We start from the raw sequence: 19968 nt of genomic DNA, 5'->3' as shown, positions 1-19968 counted from the left end.
TTGAGGAAATTAGATGTAAAATGCAACTTCAACACTCAACGACTATCTGTGGCAACTATTAGTAAATTGCCGTCCTCAGATTTGTAACACTTTTATATAGTGTAATTACAAATTTCACACTATATTGTAGAAATTGCCAATTTTGCAATATTTCATGAAAAATCACATTATCATTTTTGAAAAATTTTGCTGTTTATCACTTACAAAGAAAGTATTGATTGCAGGAAAGTGGGCAGCAAGGACACATGTGGTGTTCACCTGAAGTCATCATGTAGGCACCTCATCATCGAAAAGTTGGGCATTTTAAGTGAACCAACACAATAAAGATATTTGCTGTGGGTAATGAAATTCATCATCAATAATCCAGCACAATTTGAGAAGAATAGTGACCTTTATTACACATTATTATAGCTAGAAGTGGTTCAAAAATGTGTTCACTATTCACCAACAAAAGTTTTTGATCATTTGACCAATAATATAAAATGTCTGACAGGTAGCAAAGCAAGTTTTAAATCTAACATAAATTCATTTCTCAGGATATACTCCTTTCATTCCATGCATGAATATTTATAAAATGACTCATTCCACACAATTTCAATAAAAGAATCACTCAAGAGATCTACAGAACATGTAACACTAACTACAGTAGTCACTGAAGGCATCACACATTGTCCTCTCTTCCAGGATAATAAATTTGTTTGTAACTTATTTGAAGGGATAAAAGGATAATGCAGTTCAGTTCACTTCAGAATAGTGGCAGCTACAAGTCAAGAAATTTACAAGGCACTGTAAAGTTACCTGAACTGCAATATAATCAAATAATTTTCAGGTGCATCTTCACAAAAACAAGGGCAAGCAGTTGCAGACTCCCGAGAGAAAGATTACAGTAGTTGAATTTCTGCGACTGTGGTACATTGACAGTGTAAGAAAAGATAGATTGCTACTTACCGTGAAGGCAACATATTACATTACAGACAGGCACAGTTAAAAAACACTTACACATCAGCTCCTGGCCACAGCCTTCATTAGAAAGAGAGAAACACACACCCTTCATTCAAACAAGCAAGCACACCAATGTCAACACTGGCAGCTCCTGAGTCAGCAGTCGTGTGAGTGAAATGTGCTTGCTTGTCTGAATGAATGGTTGTGTTTCTTTCTTTCTGACAAAGGCTGTGGCGAAAAGCTTATTGTAACTGCTTTTTAATTGTGTCTGTCTGCAACCTAGCATGTCATTTTTACAGTAAGTAGCAATTTACCTTTTCCTATATTATTGATAATCCTACCTGGAGTTTCCATTGTTAAATTTTGCAAGTGTGTATGCCACCAAAAAGAGTTTTATGTTACATAATACAAAAGTTTATTAGTAATATCTGCCATAACCTATACTGAGAATGACACAAAGTTTCATGAAAAAATGGCTCTGAGCACTATGGGACTTAACTTCTGAGGTCATCAGTCCCCTAGAACTTAGAACTACTTAAACCTAACTAACCGAAGGACGTCACACACAGCCATGCCCAAGGCAGGATTCGAACCTGCGACCGTAGCAGTCGTGCAGTTACAGACTGTAGCGCCTAGAACCGCTCGTCCACTCCGGCCGGCTTTGATGAAATGTACATATATCTTCTTACATCTTCCCACATATTAATGACACTGATCAATCCTTTTTTTTTTTTTTTTTAACAAGGGGCACTGTCTGACAACTTTTATAGATCCTTACAAACAGACAGTTTAGTAATTGATAGAAGACTTATATGGTACTACAAAGTTGAACAAGGAAGACATGCCACTAGGAAAACGGAGCAAGAATATAAGTACAGGAGATATTCTGGCTTTCCTGCAAGTCAGAATATTGGCTCTGAAGGACATGAATATGAAACTACAAGAAGTTTTTGATGTCTTTATTATGGGTGGAGTAAGCATATAGACAAACACCTGTCATATTAACCACCAGTCAGCAAAAGGGGTTACGAATGATACTTTGTTTCTTTCTTCTTCTTCTTCTTCTTCTTCTTGTTCTTCTCTCTCTCTTTTAATGGCACTGTTTGGAATTCATGTATCCTCTATTGTTAATACAATAGTAAAGGAAACCCTTGCAATATAGATGGACACTAACAGAAGCAACCATCCCAGCGTAACACAGTAGTTTAAAACTAAACTCCTCCATGAAGTCCCAACGGTACTGAGCAGCCGCCGTGTCATCCTCAGCTCATAGACATCACTGGATGCGGATACAGAGGGGCATGTGGTCAGCACACTGCTCCTCCAGCCGTATGTCAGTTTTCGAAACCGGAGCCACTACTTTTCAATCAAGTAGTTTCTCAGTGGGCCTCACAAGGGTTGAGTGCACCCCGCTTACCAACAGCGCTCGGCAGACCGAATGGTCACCCATCCAAGTGCCAGCCCAGCCCAACAGCACTTAACTTCGGTGATCTGACTGGAACCGGTGTTACCACTGCAGCAAGGCCATTGGCCCAACACAGTAGTTTATGTTCTCCAAAATCGAGATGTCCAGGAAAAGCACCAGAACCTCTTCACTTATACGGAGTACAAAGTCTGATATTTCACACTACCAATAAAAAGGAAGTTACAACCAAAAAAAAGCAATATGCATAAATCATTGTAATGCAAATCAAAGGAAAATACATTGACACAGCCAATATTATTGTATAGATTATAAAGAGCCTAACTATTTTACACTATGCTCTGTGTTAATTGTAATACCATAAAATTTATATCCAGTTTAACTTAAGATAATATTTTGCATCTCTTTTTGGCAGCTGATTAGATCTACAAACAATACTGTAACACAAATCTATAAACTACAAAAAATCTATAAACTACAAAAAATTATGATAATTTTGGACATATCATTGCAATATGACAATGAAAGGGTTAAAGTAGACTGCTCCAACAATGCCAGCTGGAACAGCCTGGGTCAAAGGAACTGAGAGTGTTCTTACGCACATTAAGTGTTTATTTTTGCAGAATGAAAAACAGATGTCATAAAGTAGCTCTTTTGTGTATTACAAGTTTTGACTTATGTAAGATATTTCAAAGACAAAATCCTTCTTCCTTTTATTACAACAGGAAATATTTGAAAAGCTGAAATTTTCACACAATTTACAGAATGTTTCTTTGCATTTTATCAGGTAATATCAATTTTCACATCTTCTTTAAAGAATGTCATTAACTAAAACGAATGTTATATGTTGCTCACATATACTGACTGTACACTTTTTTGTAGGTATTATTTACAGACTAAGGCCTACAATAATCCCATGCATATGTATGTGTGTATACATACATCTGAGTTCATGTACACTGATGGTAGTGGTGAAAATATACTAGTTTTGTTACACAATTGGAGTTACCTCAGGTAGATACATCACTACCTAAATCCTTTTTACTTTGAGCTCCATAAGATGAGACAATACTGAATTTTTCAGTTAAAGAGGAGTTCCTAGCAGGATGTGTCATACTCATATGGTCAATGAAGGAATGTTTACTGTAAAATGTAGATGGGCAAAAATTACATTTGAGTATTTTTTCTTGGTTGTGTTTCTGTATGTGAACTTCAAGAGAATGCTTATAAGCATATGTCTTTGGACAAAGGACACACTCATATGGTCTTTTTATAGATCGTCGCTTTTTTGTTGATTTCTTATAGCTCCTATTATGTTTTCTTTTATGAAGACTACTATCATCAATCTTATTTCCTTTGTGTAGTAGTGCATGTTGCTGATACTGAACCTCATTATGGAACCTACTTTTACAATGATCACAAGTATACCTGTACATTCTCTCATGATCTTGATAGTGTATCTGAAGATCTGAAGCACTACAAAAGTATTCTGAACAGAGTCTACACATGTTGTTTATATTCTGCAGATGATTTATTATATTATTCTTACTATCAAATGAAGTAAAGCATTTGCTGCATTGAAAATAGCCAACATCTTCTTCTAGGTGCTCCTCATTTATATGCCTTAACAAATCATCCTTTTCAGAGAAGTCTTCAGAACAATGGTGACAATGTGTATCTGGTACTCTGTTTTCAAGAAATTTGATAGAATCAGTAATTTCTCTTGGCCAGTGACTTTGTTCGTCTTTACTCCATCCATACCACTTACTTATGGCTGATTCTGGGCTTGAAGCATTGTCTGCACTATCTGCCTGACAACCGTCAACTGGTTTTTCAGAGACAAGCCACTTAGTTATTTGCCATGTATAGCATGGACCTGCAACAACCAAAGACACTCAGGATTGATATCAATAATTTTTCCTGTATACACAATAAACAATGGTTTATATCCTGCAAGTATTTCAGAAGGATAATATTATATCAATATTTCAAAAGCACAACAGTAAATCAATTATTAATCAACACATCAAAATAGTAAACTGTAAAAAATTATATGCATCAGGTAATTGTTCTTTTTTGCTGGTAACTAGTATTTATTACATCTCTGGCTGTGTCATTAAAATTAACAACAGTAACAGAACTGTGAAAAGAAATACTGAACATTAACTGAAGGTATTCATACTTGTGACAACTAAACAATTAAGTCTAAAACAGGAAAATAAGAGGGACTGGGGTTTAAAGTCCAATGAAATTCAACAGTGTTCAGGTAATATGATAGGACTGCAGAGAAATTTAAGAAACAATACAATGTGTATTTGGCAGGAAAGCTAGCCTATTTCCCCCCGTCTTCAAAGAAGTAAAATTTTTCTTGTTCCTATGATATTCACTACCTTGACAGTTTTATACAGAAAAAAGTAAAAGGTAAAGTTTTTGAGGCTTATAATTGCCAAGTGGAAGTTGAAGCTAAACTACATATTTCTGATAACTAAGCTAGGAGTAAAGGAGACCACTCACTAAATAGTAGAACCATCGAATCTTCCAACGTACATACATAAAAAGAGTCAAATCCTTCACATATACACACACACTTCTGCAGTTGCATTGTGCTGGCTGAACACACAGTGCAGGGACAGCAGCTTGGCCAGTGGATTAAGTGAGGGGTTGTGGAGAGTGGTGTGGGCAAAGGTAGAAAGAGATGGGAAGAGGTGTAGCTGGCGTCTCAGAGAGAGGTAGCAGGTGTGTGGGATATGAATGCAGGACAGAAAGGCAACACATGCAATATAAGATGACCATGATGACAGTGGTGTGGAGGCACGGTGGGGAGGGGGTGATAGGACACATAAAGGGGAGACTGCTGGGTAGAAATTGTTAGTGCAGTTAGTTAGTGCACTTTGAGACCTGTAGGATTACAGGAGCAAAGGATGTATTGCAAGGATAACATCCATCTGCATCATCCGAAAGCTGGCAAAGATTTTTTCGTTCATTTTTGTGTGACTGTTGATGACGCAAATCTTCTACTATTCAGTGAGCAGTCTCCTTCACTCCTAAATTATTAACAGTCCGTCAGAACTTTTAATTATCAAGTTTGTTTCTGGTAACTATTTTATTTAGTCCACCACATTCCTCAAAACCACTTCAGTCTCTCGCTAGTTTACTAATTCCAGTTTTAACTTAACTCAGAACACCTTCCAATAAATGTGACTGGGCAGAATTTTTTTTATGAAAAATACATAATCTCTTAATCAATGTGTTTGTTTATTTTGAGAGCACTTATAATATCCAGTGTATATGGAAGCATGACAGAAAGAAAGGTGTTTGCATTCTATTAAGTGATCTAGTAATCCAAGTGAGGAGAATTTTCAATAATTACATTGCAGAATACAGAGATTTTGGCAAAATCAAGAAGCATGATAAAGAAAAAATGATGTATTGAATGAAAGCTGTAGGTACTCACAAATGACATAGTCAACTATTCACATTATTAGTAGGCCTACATCAGAGATCACTAAAGTTCATTTTTATGGATCTTTTGTTTCACATATTGTTCTGCATGATGAGGTGGTTTATGAGTAATGTAATTTTTACATACAAAATGCTTTTCTGATAACATGTTGTTCTAGCCTGTGTCATTGAGATAACACCAGATTTCTTGTGTTGTAGCTATGTATATTTTATGTTTATTTTATGCAATACCCTGTGCTGTTTAAATGATAATGATTTGCAATCAGACAGACTCATAAATGTAAAGTCTGTCCAGGCTCAATATTTTCAACTAAATGAATATGGTCTCAATTACCATGAGCTACTTGATATTCACAGCAGAACAAACACCTCTGCCAAACTTCTCAGTTCTTTAATCTTCAGTTATAAGCATCCAAGATGCACCGGCACATTTTCTGTTGCCATCTATCCATCTTCTGTAAGATCGTCTTGGTCTTTTCTTACCTCTTGCAATCCAGCAAAGGACATCTTTAGTCACTCTAAATCCATTCATCTGGCTACATGTCTTCCCACCTTCATTTTGTTTTCAATACACTCTTAATTATCTCTTACACTCCCAATCAAATTGTTTGTTTTCTGGTCTCTTACAGTAATTTCCAACATGCATCTCTTCATTGCTTGCTGAGTAACCCTCAAGTTTTTAACACTTGAGATATGAGCAACATAGCTCCTATATTACATGGATTATCCTCCAAAAATATATGCAACATATGGCCTACACTGGCTTTTTCTCAGCTTTGTACCATATTGGCCCCATAATAAGTTGCCACTGCATGTAAGCCGCACCTCTAAATTTCGAGGAAGAAATTAAAACAAAATATTTTGCACAAAAATAAAAGGAGAAAAGTTACCAGAGATTTACTTGTTGTTACATGTGAGATGTATGTATGTACCATAAACATTTGTTCTAACATATAATACATATGCACCTAATATACTGGTACCATATTTTTTCTTATCCACTCTCAGAACTATAAGTACCAGTATTAACTTCATCACTCTCATTCTCTTCCCACAACATGTTAAACTCATTGCCATCCAATACATTCAATACACAGCAGTTCTTGAACTCCTTGATGGTAGATTCTGAAAACATGGAGGACCATGAAGCAAGAATCCACTCACACAGAAGGGTGACATGGCTTCTTAATCTCACCAGATGGTGAAAGGAAATGGTCTTCTGGGACTGTTCTTGAAAGGCTTGCTTATGAGGCCACATGTGACACCTGCTGTTTTGAAGTCTTTCCTCTGGTTTTATGACGAGGAATATGTTTGGGGCAGCAAGTTTATCTTTTACTTCAGCAGACAGATGATCCTTAAGGTGAGTTACAACAGAAAAAAATTTCATATTTTCAGATTTTTATATCATTATAAAATTTGTGTGCGAGTGTATACCCGTCCTTTTTTCCCCATAAGGTAAGTCTTTCCGCTCCCGGGATTGGATTGACTCCTTACCCTCTCCCTTGAAACCCAAATCCTTTCGTCTTTCCCTCTCCTTCCCTCTTTCCTGACGAGGCAACCGTTGGTTGCGAAAGCTAGAATTTTGTGTGTGTGTTTGTTTGTGTGTCTATCGACGTGCCAGCGCTTTCGTTTGGTAAGTCATATCATCTTTATATATATATAACAAAGATGATGTAACTTGCCAAACGAAAGCGTTGGCATGTTGATAGACACACAAACACACACACAAATATCAAACTTTTGCAACCAACGGTTGCTTCATCAGGAAAGAGGGAAGGAGAGGGCAAGACGAAAGGATGTGGGTTTTAAGGGAGAGGGTAAGGAGTCATTCCCATCCAGGGAGCAGAAAGTCTTACCTTAGGGGGAAAAAAGGACAGGTATACACTCGCACACACACACACACACACACACACACACACACACACACACACACACACACACACAAGCAGACATTTGCCTTGTGTCTGTATATGTGCGGATGGATATGTGTGTGTGTGCGAGTGTATACCTGTCCTTTTTTCCCCCTAAGGTAAGTATTTCCGCTCCCGGGATTGGAATGACTCCTTAGCCTCTCCCTTAAAACCCACATCCTTTCGTCTTTCCCTCTCCTTCCCTCTTTCCTGATGAAGCAACCGTTGGTTGTGAAAGCTTGAATTTTGTGTGTGCGTTTGTGTTTGTTTGTGTGTCTATCAACATGCCAACGCTTTCGTTTGGTAAGTTACATCATCTTTGTTTTTAGATATATTTTTCCCATGTGGAATGTTTCCCTCTATTAGATTCATATCATTAATTTGAACCCAACAATTACGTTTGTTGTCACTGTTGCACTTCAAAATCTTTTCTGTCATCTTTCTTTCTCTTTCTGTTTTTGCAAGTAGTTTCACTTTGTATCCACCTTCTCCTTTTTACCGTAATCTATCATACAATTTTGTCCTGGTTATATATACTCAATAATATGTAACCCACTTCCAAACCATACCCAAAAATTTTTTTTCTGCTTTCAACACTACCGCTTCTACAAAATCCACCGTTTCCAGTTCAAAAACAGTTCCTTTCACCTATTAAACAACCATTTCGGCTAGTTCTAACAACTTTCATGTATTTCCATTTCTGTTTTTCTCACATCACTGATCAGTTTTAGCCACTTCCCACAGGTTTTAACTTCATTATTTCTTTGTCAGACAATTGTTAGCCTCATTTTCATATCTGCCACCACAAAACCACTTCTTTTAATACATTTACACACAGTTTTTTCAAAATTTTCCCAAATTTCTCCACCTTTTAATGTGTTTTGGCGGCAACACAACCACCTAAGCTTTGTGCACATTGTTGTTTACCAACCAAGTTCACCACAGGATCAACATAGCTTACCTTTAACCAACACTTTTTCGACTTTTTTCACACCAGATCTCGAGACAAATGTCTGCTTGTGTCTGTATATGTGCGGATGGATATGTGTGTGTGTGTGTGTGCGAGTGTATACCTGTCCTTTTTTCCCCCTAAGGTAAGTCTTTCCGCTCCCGGGATTGGAATGTCTCCTTGCCCTCTCCCTTAAAACCTACATCCTTTCGTCTTTCCCTCTCCTTCCTTCTTTCCTGATGAAGCAACCGTTGGTTGCGAAAGCTTGAATTTTGTGTGTGTGTTTGTATTTGTTTGTGTGTCTATCAACATGCCAACACTTTCATTTGGTAAGTTACATCATCTTTATTTTTAGATATATTTTTCCCACGTGGAATGTGGGAAATATATATAGTAAAAAAAGGATGCTGTGACTTACCAAACAGGAAAGTGCTGGTAGATAGACACAATAAAAAACAAACAAACACACACACAAATATCAAGCTTTCACAACCCATGGTTACTTCATCAGGAAAGAGGGAAGGAGAGGGAAAGACGAAAGGATGTGGGTTTTAAGGGAGAGGGTAAGGAGTCATTTCAATCCCGGGAGCGAAAAGACTTACCTTGGGGGGAAAAAGGGACAGGTATACACACTCACACACACACATATCCATCCGCACATATACAGGCACAAGCAGACATATGTAAGGGCAAAGAGTTTGGGTAGAGATGTCAGTCGAGGTGGAAGTACAGAGGCAAAGATGTTATTGAATGACAGGTGAGGTATGAGCGGCGGCGACTTGAAATTAGCGGAGGTGGAGGCCTGGTGGGTAACGGGAAGAGAGGATATATTGAAGGGCAAGTTCCCATCTCCGGAGTTCTGATAGGTTGGTGTCAGTGGGAAGTATCCAGATAACACTGTGCCAAGATGTGCTGGCCATCCTCATTACCAACAAACACTGTCTGCCTGTGTCCATTCATGCGAATGGACAGTTTGTTGCTGGTCATTCCCACATAGAAGACTTCACAGTGTAGGCAGGTCAGCTAGTAAATCATGTGGGTGCTTTCACACATGGCTCTGCCTTTGATTGTGTACACCTTCCGGGTTACAGGACTGGAGTAGGTGGTGGTGAGAGGGAGCATCGGACAGGTTTTACACCGGGGGCAGTTACAAGGGTATGAGCCAGAGGGTAGGGAAGGTGGTTTGGTATTTCATAGGGATGGACCAAGAGGTTACGAAGGTTAGGTGGACAGTGGAAAGACACTCTTGGTGGAGTGGGGAGGATTTTATGAAGGACGGATCTCATTTCAGGCCAGGATTTGAGGAAGTCATATCCCTGCTGGAGAGCAACATTCAGAGTCTGATCCATCCTGGAAAGTATCCTGTCACAAGTGGGGCACTTTTGGGGTTCTTCTGTGGGAGGTTCTGGGTTTGAGAGGATGAAGAAGTGGCTCTGGTTATTTGCTTCTGTACCAGGTCGGGAGGGTAGTTACGGGATGCGAAAGCTGTTTTCAGGTTGTTGGTGTAATGGTTCAGGGATTCGGGGTTGGAGCAGATTCATTTGCCACGAAGACCTAGGCTGTAGGGAAGGGACCGTTTGATATGGAATGGGTGGCAGCTGTCATAATGGAGGTACTGTTGCTTGTTGGTGGGTTTGATGTGAATGGATGTGTGAAGCTGGCCACTGGACAGATGGAGGTCAACATCGAGAAAAATGGCATGGGATCTGGAGTAGGACCAGGTGAATCTGATGGAACCAAAGGAGTTGAGGTTGGAGAGGAAATTCTGGAATTCTTCTTCACTGTGAGTCCAGATCATGAAGATGTCATCAATAAATCTGTACCAAACTTTGGGTTGACAGGTCTGGGTAACCAAGAAGGTTTCCTCTAAGCAACCCATAAATAGGTTGGCATACGAGGGGGCCATCCTGGTACCCATGGCTGTTCCCTTTAATTGTTGGTATGTCTGACCTTCAAAAGTGAAGAAGTTGTGAGTTAGGATGAAACTGGCTAAGGCAATGAGGAAAGAGAGGTGTGTTCATTGGCTGAGTTGATGTGTAGGTGAAGGATTAGGCGGGTGAGGGCTATGGATTGTTCAGCTTGGAACTGGTATAGGGACTGATGGAAAGAAGGGTTACAGCCAGAGATGGGAACTTTAAGTGTGAGGCCTTTGGGGGTAAGGCCAAATGTCAGACAAGCCTAAGTGAATAAAATATGGGAGCATAATCTGGCTAGGGTGAAGGCATGTTTGTGGAGGAAATGTAAATAAAACTTAATAGGGTCGTTGTGGGGATGTTGTGAGGGTGACGTGGTATTAAAAGGTGGAAAGTGTAACATGAGGCTAAAGTGAAAACAAAAATACATGGGGAGAGATAAAGGTTAAGTAGAAAGCAACTGGAGTTCTGGCGTGAAAAAAGTAGAAAAAGTGGTGGTTTAAGCTGAGCTATGTTGATCCTGTGGTGAACTTAGGTTGGTAAACAACAATGTGAACAAAGGTTAGGTAATTGTGTTGCCTCCAAAACATGTTAAAGGGTGGAGAAATATGGGAAAAATTCGAAAAAAACTGCGTTTAAATGTATTGAAAGGACTGGTTATGTGGTGGCAGATTATGAAAATGAGGCTAACAATTGTCTGGCGAAGAAATAATAATGTTAAAACCTGTGGGAAGCTGTTAAAAAATGATCAGTTATGTGGAAAAAACTGGAATGGAAATAAAACAATAGTTGTTAGAACTAGCTGAAATGGTTGTTTAATAGGTGAAAGAAACTATATGTATATTAAAAAAAGATGCTGTGACTTACCAAATGGGAAAGCACTGGTAGATAGACACAATGAAAAACACACAAACACACACACAAATATCAAGCTTTCGCAACCCACCGTTGCTTCATCAGGAAAGAGGGAAGGAGAGGGAAAGATGAAAGGATGTGGGTTTTAAGGGAGAGGGTAAGGAGTCATTCCAACCCAGGAGTGGCAAGACTTACCTTGGGGGAAAAAAGGACAGGTATACACTCACGCACACACACGCACACACACACACACACACACACACACACACACACACACATATATATATATATATATATATATATCCATCTGCACATATACAGACACAGGCAGACATATGTAAATGCAAAGGGGTTGGGCAGAGATGTCAGTCGAGGCAGAAGTACAACATCTTTGCCTCTGTACTTCCGCCTCGACTGACATCTCTGCCCAAACTCTTTGCCTTTACATATGTCTGCTTGTGTCTGTGTTTTGTGCGGATGGATATGTGTGTGTGTGTGTGTGTGTGTGTGTGTGTGTGTGTGTGTGTGCGAATGTATACCTACTCGTATGTGATTACTGAAAGCCATTCCCATTGTTGCCTGGATTACAAGATGATATGCTAGTGACTGGATCAGATAGAAATTAGCATGCAAGTCACAGCCTGAGGAACTATTGCTGGATGGTTAATAAAGCTCACTAGTCTCAGTATAGAGACTGGCTATTGGGCTGATAGTGTAGGTGCCTGTAACCTGTGTAATATCCTCATATTAAATCATGCTTTTGATCTTTAGAAGTGTTGGCCTTGCTGATACTTTTGCCTGGTATCCTTATCGAGCGGGATTAGAACTGGAACCGATATGAGTGCCTAAAGCTGAAATGTTTTAGCACAGAGATTGTCTTAGTACACTTGCTCATCAGTAGCCTCAGACATTTTACCCATGTCACCTTTTTATCAAATACTAGGCCTAGAAATTTCCTGAATCTTTTATCTTAAGAATTGAAGTCCCACTTTCATTATGAAGGAAGAGGGTTGATCCATTCAGACTTGAGTAAGTTGACACAATCGTGTCTACCATAACTACAACTTCTCCCTATACTGTCCACTCCTACGACATGCCGGTGGGGATGAATAGCAATTTCAGGATTGGATCATGTGCAAAATATAAGAGTTATTAATGAATAAGGATCAGTGAACTAGTTTTCTTTCTTTAGGTTTTATGCTGTTAACTGCACTGACAAATGTGACAGAACAGCCCAAGCTCAATATCTAACACAGCACTTAGTTGGGAAGAATCACATAAAGATGGGTCATCCACAGAAGCTCTGTTGATAGAGCTGGCCACAAATAGTATTCCTCTAGTGAGATGTCATTCACATAATAAAAGCTGTTGTACAGCCAACTGCTGTATCACCAGGTTATCACTGGTAGGATATTTCAAGAACTCACACATTGGGAGAGTTGTCTGGATTCTAGTTTCTAGACAAGATTGTGGTTCTCCACCAGCTCTTGACGGAAACACTAAGACATACTCTTGAACTAGTACAGTGCTTCACTGGTTTCAACTAAATTGCCGTGTCTTGCAGATACTGTTGAACAGACTAGAAGATTTTTGTGCTTCGTTAGTGTGTAATTCAACTTATCATGACCATGTGGTATGTCATGAGGTACAGGCAGTGCTGATTTTAGCTCCCACACACAGAAGGAAAATTTGTAAAGTTCTTCACTGTTGGAACAAAAGTTCTAACTGCTCCTTTTGGCAGTAGCTGTATAATGACAAGAGACTGGATCCTAGCTGTATATGGTATGTACTTTTGCAAATTGCTCTGCCATTATGGGGACTGTGTGACCTGGATTGGTGTGGAGGTTTTCATTGTAACCTACTCATCTGTGGGTACTTTTTCTGCATTCAGTCATTGCCATTTGGCTGCACACTTTCCTATTTGTCTTGCTTCTCATGTCTTTTTTGTAGGGTGTTGTATGAAAGAAAACATTTGACTGCATTGGCTTCTATTTTTGTATTGTCAGTTTACATTAAATGTTTCACCATTGTAAAGCTGAAGTAGATGGTAGGACAGGTAGTAGTTTCTCAGAAATTAACACATCAGATAGACATTAAAATGCTAATTACAATTTGTTGTTTCTCTGTGTAATGACATGAACCATGATAGGTGAGTCTGTTGATATAATACCCTTTTGCATTCACAAGTTCCAAATAATTCAGTGTGAAAAGGATCCAGAAATAAGAATACTGTTACTGTTTTGCATAAGAAGGCTGCTGAATATTAATGATTATGCAGTGATCTGGTGAATTTTATTTCTTGGGGGAGATTTAAATCACTCATTTCTCAGTGATGACTCTCCATTCTTTCAAATTTTTTTTTTTTTTTTTTTTTTTTTTTTTTTTTTTTTTTTTTTTTTTTTGTTTGTGACCCTGTTGTTCTGTTAAATGTCTTATAATGTTTGATGCTGCCATCTGTACACCCCCCCCCTCCCCCGCCCCCCTCCTGGGAAGAGAGAATATATTGATGAGCAAGTTCCCACTGACACTAACCCATCAGACCTCCGGAGATGGGAACTTGCCCATCAGTATATTCTCTCTTCCCGTTACTCACCAGGCCTCAACCTCCGCTAATTTCAAGTTGCCACTGCTCGTACCTCACCTGTCATTCAACAACATCTTTGCCTCTGTACTTCTGCCTCGACTGACATCTTTGCCAAACCTCTTTGCATTTACATATGTCTACCTGTGTCTGTATATGGCGGATGGATATGTGTGTGTGTGCGAGTGTATACCTGTCCTTTTTTCCCCCAATGTAAGTCTTTCCGTTCCTGGGACTGGAATGACTTCTTACCTTCTCCCTTAAAACCCACATCCTTTTGTCTTTCCCTCTCCTTCCCCCTTTCCTGATGAAGCAACCTTGGGTTGCAAAAGCTTGAAATTTGTGTGTGTGTTTTTTTTTTTTTTTTTTTTAATTTTTTTTATATTTTTTTTATTGTCTCTATCAACATACCAACGCTTTCGTTTGATACGTTACAGCATCTTTGTTTTTATATATAATTATTTAGTTAGTTACATTCATGTTATATGGATAGAATTGCACAATAAATTGCAGTTATGTGGAATGAGTCATTTTACAGTCACACTGCAAATTAATTTGTAAATATGGTTACATGCTGAACATGTCTAAGTTCATTTTATTTTATTCTGTTTTGTTTTTTAAAAAATACAGATGTGAGTTAGTAATTCCTATTACCACTGTTTACACGTTATTATAACAGAAATTCATCTATGGAATAGAAAGGATTGTCAAGGAGAAACTTTTTCAGTTTGTTTTCAAAGTTCAGTTTGCTGTCTGTCAGTCATTTTATATCACTGAGTTAGCGAACAAATATTTTTGATGTGGCATTTTTCACCCCTTTATGTGCTAAAAGCTACCTTATTGTTGAGTACTGAGTGTCATTTTTTCTTCTGGTACCATAATTTTGTATGTCATTGCCTTTTGAACTGTAACAGATTATTTACTACAAACTTCATGAGGGAATAAAAATACTGTAAAGCACTAGTCAGAATGTCCAACTCCTTAAGCACATGTCTACAGGATGATTGCAGGTGAGCACCACATATTATTCTTACAGCATGTTTTTGAGCAACAAAGGCTTTCTTTCTTAAAGATGAGTTACCCAGAACATTATTCTTAAGGCAATATTGAATGAAAATATGCAGAGTATTACTTACTGATTTGTCTCTTCCCAAGATTTTTAATGATTCTAAGTGCAGATATGGCTGAACTAAATTGTTTTAGGAGTTCCAAATGTACTTTTTGCAGTTTAAATTCTCATGATATGGACACCTATGAATTTTGAAGCTTTCACCCTATCTATTATTTCCTTACCAAGTGCTACGCTTATCATTAGTGTAGTACCCACAGAAGTGGAAACCGAATATGTTATGTCTTTTTAAAATTGCGAGTGAGACCACTTGCAGAAAATCAATGATACCTTTACTAACACTATTTCTCATTTCTTCTGTTGCCCTAGGATTGATTACAGTACTAGTGTCAACTGTATAAACAACTAATTCTGCTTGTTATATATTAAATGGAAGATCATTTACATACATGAAAAACAATAATTGACCTAAGATTGAGCCTTGCTGAAAACCATACATGATTTTTCCCCAGTCAGAATTACTTTCCCGGATTATATTAGTTTAATTACTCAATACAACTTTCTGTATTTTTTTGGCTAGATGTAACATTAATCATTGCTTGATTGCACTATAGCTCCCACAAAACTTCAATTTATATAGGAGTATATTGTGATTCACATAGTCAAATGCCCTAAATAGGTCACAGAAAATACCAACCCGCACAATTTTTTATTTAATGCTTGTAAAATTTGGTAAGTGTATATGTAAACGGCATTTTTCATATAGCTGTTGTTGTTGTTGTTGTTGTTGTTGTGGTCTTCAGTCCTGAGACTGGTTTGATGCAGCTATCCATGCTACTCTACCCTGTGCAAGCTTCTTCATATCCCAGTACCTACTGCAACCTACATCCTTCTGAATCTGCTTGGTGTATTCATCTCTTGGTCTCCCTCTACGATTTTTACCCTCCACACTGCCCTCCAATACTAAACTGGTGATTCCTTGATGCCTCAGAACATATCCTACCTTCTTCTAGTCAAGTTGTGCCACAAACTTCTCTTCTCTCCAATCCTATTCACCACCTCCTCATTAGTTATGTGATCTACCCATCTAATCTTCAGCATTCTTCTGTAGCACCACATTTCGAAAGCTTCTGTTCTCTTCTTGTCCAAACTATTTCTCGTCCATGCTTCACTTCCATACATGGCTACGCTCCATACAAATACTTTCAGAAACGACTTCCTGACGCTTAAATCTATACTCGATGTTATCAAATTTCTCTTCTTGAGAAAGGCTTTCCTTGCCATTGCCAGTCTACATTTTATATCCTCTCTACTTCCACCATCATCAGTTATTTTGCTCCCAAAATAACAAAACTCCTTTACTACTTTAAGCGTCTCATCTCCTAATCTAAGTCCCTCAGCATCACCCGACTTAATTTGCCTACATTCCATGATCCTCGTTTTGCTTTTGTTGATGTTCATGTTATATCCTCCTTTCAAGACACTATCCATTCCGTTCAACTGCTCTTCTAAGTCCTTTGCTGTCTCTGACAGAATTACAATGTCACCAGCGAACCTCAAAGTTTTTATTACTTATCCATGGATTTTAATACCTACTCCGAATTTTTCTTTTGTTTCCTTCACAGCTTCCTCAATATACAGAATGAATAACGTTGGGGAGAGGCTACAACCCTGTCTCACTCCCTTCCCAACCACTGCTTCCCTTTCATGCCCCTCAACTATTATAACTGCCATCTGGTTTCTGTACAAATTGTAAATAGCCTTTCGCTCCCTGTATTTTACCCCTGCCACCTTTACAATTTGAAAGAGAGTATTCCAGTCAACATTGTCAAAAGCTTTCTCTAAGTCTACAAATGCTAGAAACGTAGGTTTGCCTTTCCTTAATCTTTCTTCTAAGATAAGTCGTAGGGTCAGTATTGCCTCACGTGTTCCATTATTTCTACGGAATCCAAACTGATCTTCCCCTAGGTCGGCTTCTACTGGTTTTTCCATTCATCTGTAAAGAATTCGCGTTAGTATTTTGCAGCCGTGACTTATTAAACTGACAGTTCGGTAATTTTTACATCTGTCAACACCTGCTTTCTTTGGGATTGGAATTATTATATTCTTCTTGAAGTCTGAGGGTATTTCGCCTGTCTCATACATCTTGCTCACCAGATGGTAGTTTTGTCTGGCTCTCCCAAGGCTGTCAGTAGTTCCAATGGAATGTTGTCTACTCTCGGGGCCTTGTTTCGACTCAGCTCTTTCAGTGCTCTGTCAAATTCTTCACGCAGTATCATATCTCCCATTTCATCTTCATCTACATCCTCTTCCATTTCCATAATATTGTCCTCAAGTACATCGCCCTTGTATAGACCCTCTATATACTCCTTCAACCTTTCTGCTTTCCCTTCTTTGCTTAGAACTGGGTTTCCATCTGAGCTTCATAGAGCAACTCTTCCGAAACCCAAAATGTGATTTGCTGATGAAGTTATTGTTGCTAAGGTGAGATATTATTCTAGGATATATCAACTTCTAAAAAATTTTGGACTGTGATTTCAGCAGTGACACGTGTTGGTAGTTGTTGATATCTCTCTTATCACCTTTCCTAAAGAGACTTTTAAACAATGGCATATTTCAGTCACTCTGGAAAAAGTCTTGATCAGTGGTGGATTACATATTTCCGATAAGACTGTGCTTATTGAAATGGCAAAATTTTTAGTACTCTATTGGAAACACCTTCAAAATCAGATGAGCTTTTATTTCTGAGAGAATGTATAATTTTCTTAATTTCAGAAGGAGAACTTGGTGATACATCCATATCATTTAATTTCAAGAGAGTTACTTTTTCATCATAACGCTGTGATTTTCTCTTGAACTGTTTGTCCCTATGTTTTCTATTATATTTAAGAACTGATTATTACATATATTTGCTATCTGTGATTCACCATTTATAGCTCTACCATTCAGTGAAATAGTGATGTTATTCTGTTTTATGGCTGGTTGTCCTCTCTCTTGTTTCACTACATTCCATACCGCCTTAAGTCTGTTATCAGATTTCCGATCTCTGACATTATGTGCATGTTCTTCGATTTTAATAATCTTTCTTAGTAATTTTGGGTAGTTTTTGTAGTGTGCTAATACTACAAGATCTCTACTCGCCAACAGATACATTTCCTTTCCCTTTCACAAGATACTTCAATTCATGTTTTTATAAGTGGCTGTTTAATGTTCTTTCTGATTAGCCTATGCTGAAAGCTATTTTCAAATAATGATATGAATTTAGCATAGAATAGATTAAATTTTATGTTAGCATTTGATTCATTGTAAATGTCATCCCAGGTCATCTCCTGTAAACTCTTCTTAAAAACATTTGTCTGGAATCATTAATTATTCTAACATATTACCACTGAGGAGTATCAATGCTGTAAGGCACTGCATTATTTTTTTTTCAAAGTAACTGTGCATTGTGATCAGAGAGAGCATTTGTTAATTGGTAAACAGTTGAGTTTCACCAAAGGAAACATCATCAATTAGGGTTCTACTGTCTTTATACACCCATGCTGGAAAAACTAATTACTGAGGAAAATTGTAGGATCCAAATAAGGTTTCAAGATCATTTTTTCTATCAAAATCCTTTTAAAAACCTGCATTATCAGAATCCTTTAGAAAATCTACATTGATGGCACCACAGACTATTAACTGCTTGCTGCTGTTGACAGATAGAAGAGTAAGGAATCCAGGTTCCTCATAAACAGTTAAATTTACCAGTGGGGATCTATATACAGTTACAATTAAAAGTGAACTATTTTTTAGTGCGAGACCTGTTCAAAGAATTCTGGAACATTTGTAATTTCGCACCAGTGGTGTGTTGGAGAGAAATGCGGTTGGCATCCCTGCACACGCTTGTGTTTGATGTGTAACTGCCAGAAGTTTCATTGTTGTATATCTGTTACATATTGTTCAGTGCTGAATGAGTAGAATGTTGTGTTGCAAAGCTTGCTAATTTTGAGATGGCAGAGTTACAAGAGCAATGTGTCCACATTAAATTTTGCACAAAACTAAAGAAAACTTTCAAAGAGAGACTCCAAATGAAGTAGGAAGCCTATGGTGATGAGTGCTTAAGCCATAACTGATGTTATGAATGGTTCACACAGTTTAAAAATAGGAAGACGAAAGTTAAAGATGACCTTGTTCAGGACACCCTGTAACACCTACCTGCAATGCTCATGTCAGGAATGTCAATGAAACTGTACATGCCAAACGAAGATTGACTATCCAAGAGGTTGCAGAAGAATTATCATTTCAGTTGGATCATGTCATGAAATACTGACAAAGCATTTATGAATGCATCATGTTTGCATCAAGTTCACCCCATGGCTCATGAGTCAAGACCAGAAAGACCTTCGCCTCACCATTTCTGAACAGCTTTTAGATGTTTCTTAAGAGAATCATAGCTGATGATAAAACATGGGTCTATGGTTACAATATTCAGACCAAGATTCAATCTTCACAATGGGTCAGGAAAGGTTCTCCAAGCCTTTTTTGCTTGCTGAGTCAGATGAAAAGTTAAAGCCACACTGAAAGTTTTCTTTGGCTTTGAAGGATTAGTTCATCATGAATTCATGCTACAGGGAAAAACTGTTAACCAATGGTATTATCAGGACATGTTGCAATGCCTGCGAGAAAATGTGAGAAGGAAATGGCCTGAAATGGGGCAAAATAATTCATGGCTCCTGCATCACGATAACACACCCACATACTCATCCCTGTTGGTGCACAACTACTGCGCAAAAACGAAATCACTATGCTGCCTCATCCTCCACACTCTCCAAACCTGGCCCCTGCAGGCTTTTTTTTATTTCCAAAGTTGAAAACTGAATTG

At 38.2% G+C, this 19968-nt stretch overlaps 1 protein-coding gene across 8 annotated transcripts in view; it reads right to left on the bottom strand.

The window, feature by feature from the left end:
• Positions 1 to 372: 372 nt before the first annotated feature.
• Positions 373 to 19968, bottom strand: part of LOC126161900 (zinc finger protein 761-like) — a 121707-nt gene continuing 102111 nt past the window's right edge. For 7 of the 8 annotated variants that reach the window (XM_049918058.1, XM_049918055.1, XM_049918054.1 and 4 more), the window contains one exon: positions 373 to 4241. In XM_049918058.1, the coding sequence (XP_049774015.1) occupies positions 3376 to 4241 (866 nt within the window). In that variant the 3' untranslated portion in view covers positions 373 to 3375. The remainder of the gene's footprint in view (positions 4242 to 19968) is intronic. The other variant, XM_049918061.1, reaches the window with a different exon arrangement.

The sequence above is a fragment of the Schistocerca cancellata genome, chromosome 2 (assembly GCF_023864275.1).
Source record: "Schistocerca cancellata isolate TAMUIC-IGC-003103 chromosome 2, iqSchCanc2.1, whole genome shotgun sequence".
Classification (NCBI taxonomy): domain Eukaryota; kingdom Metazoa; phylum Arthropoda; class Insecta; order Orthoptera; family Acrididae; genus Schistocerca; species Schistocerca cancellata.
Note: the sequence above shows the minus strand (reverse complement) of the source record. Positions and strands in the feature narration are given on the sequence as shown.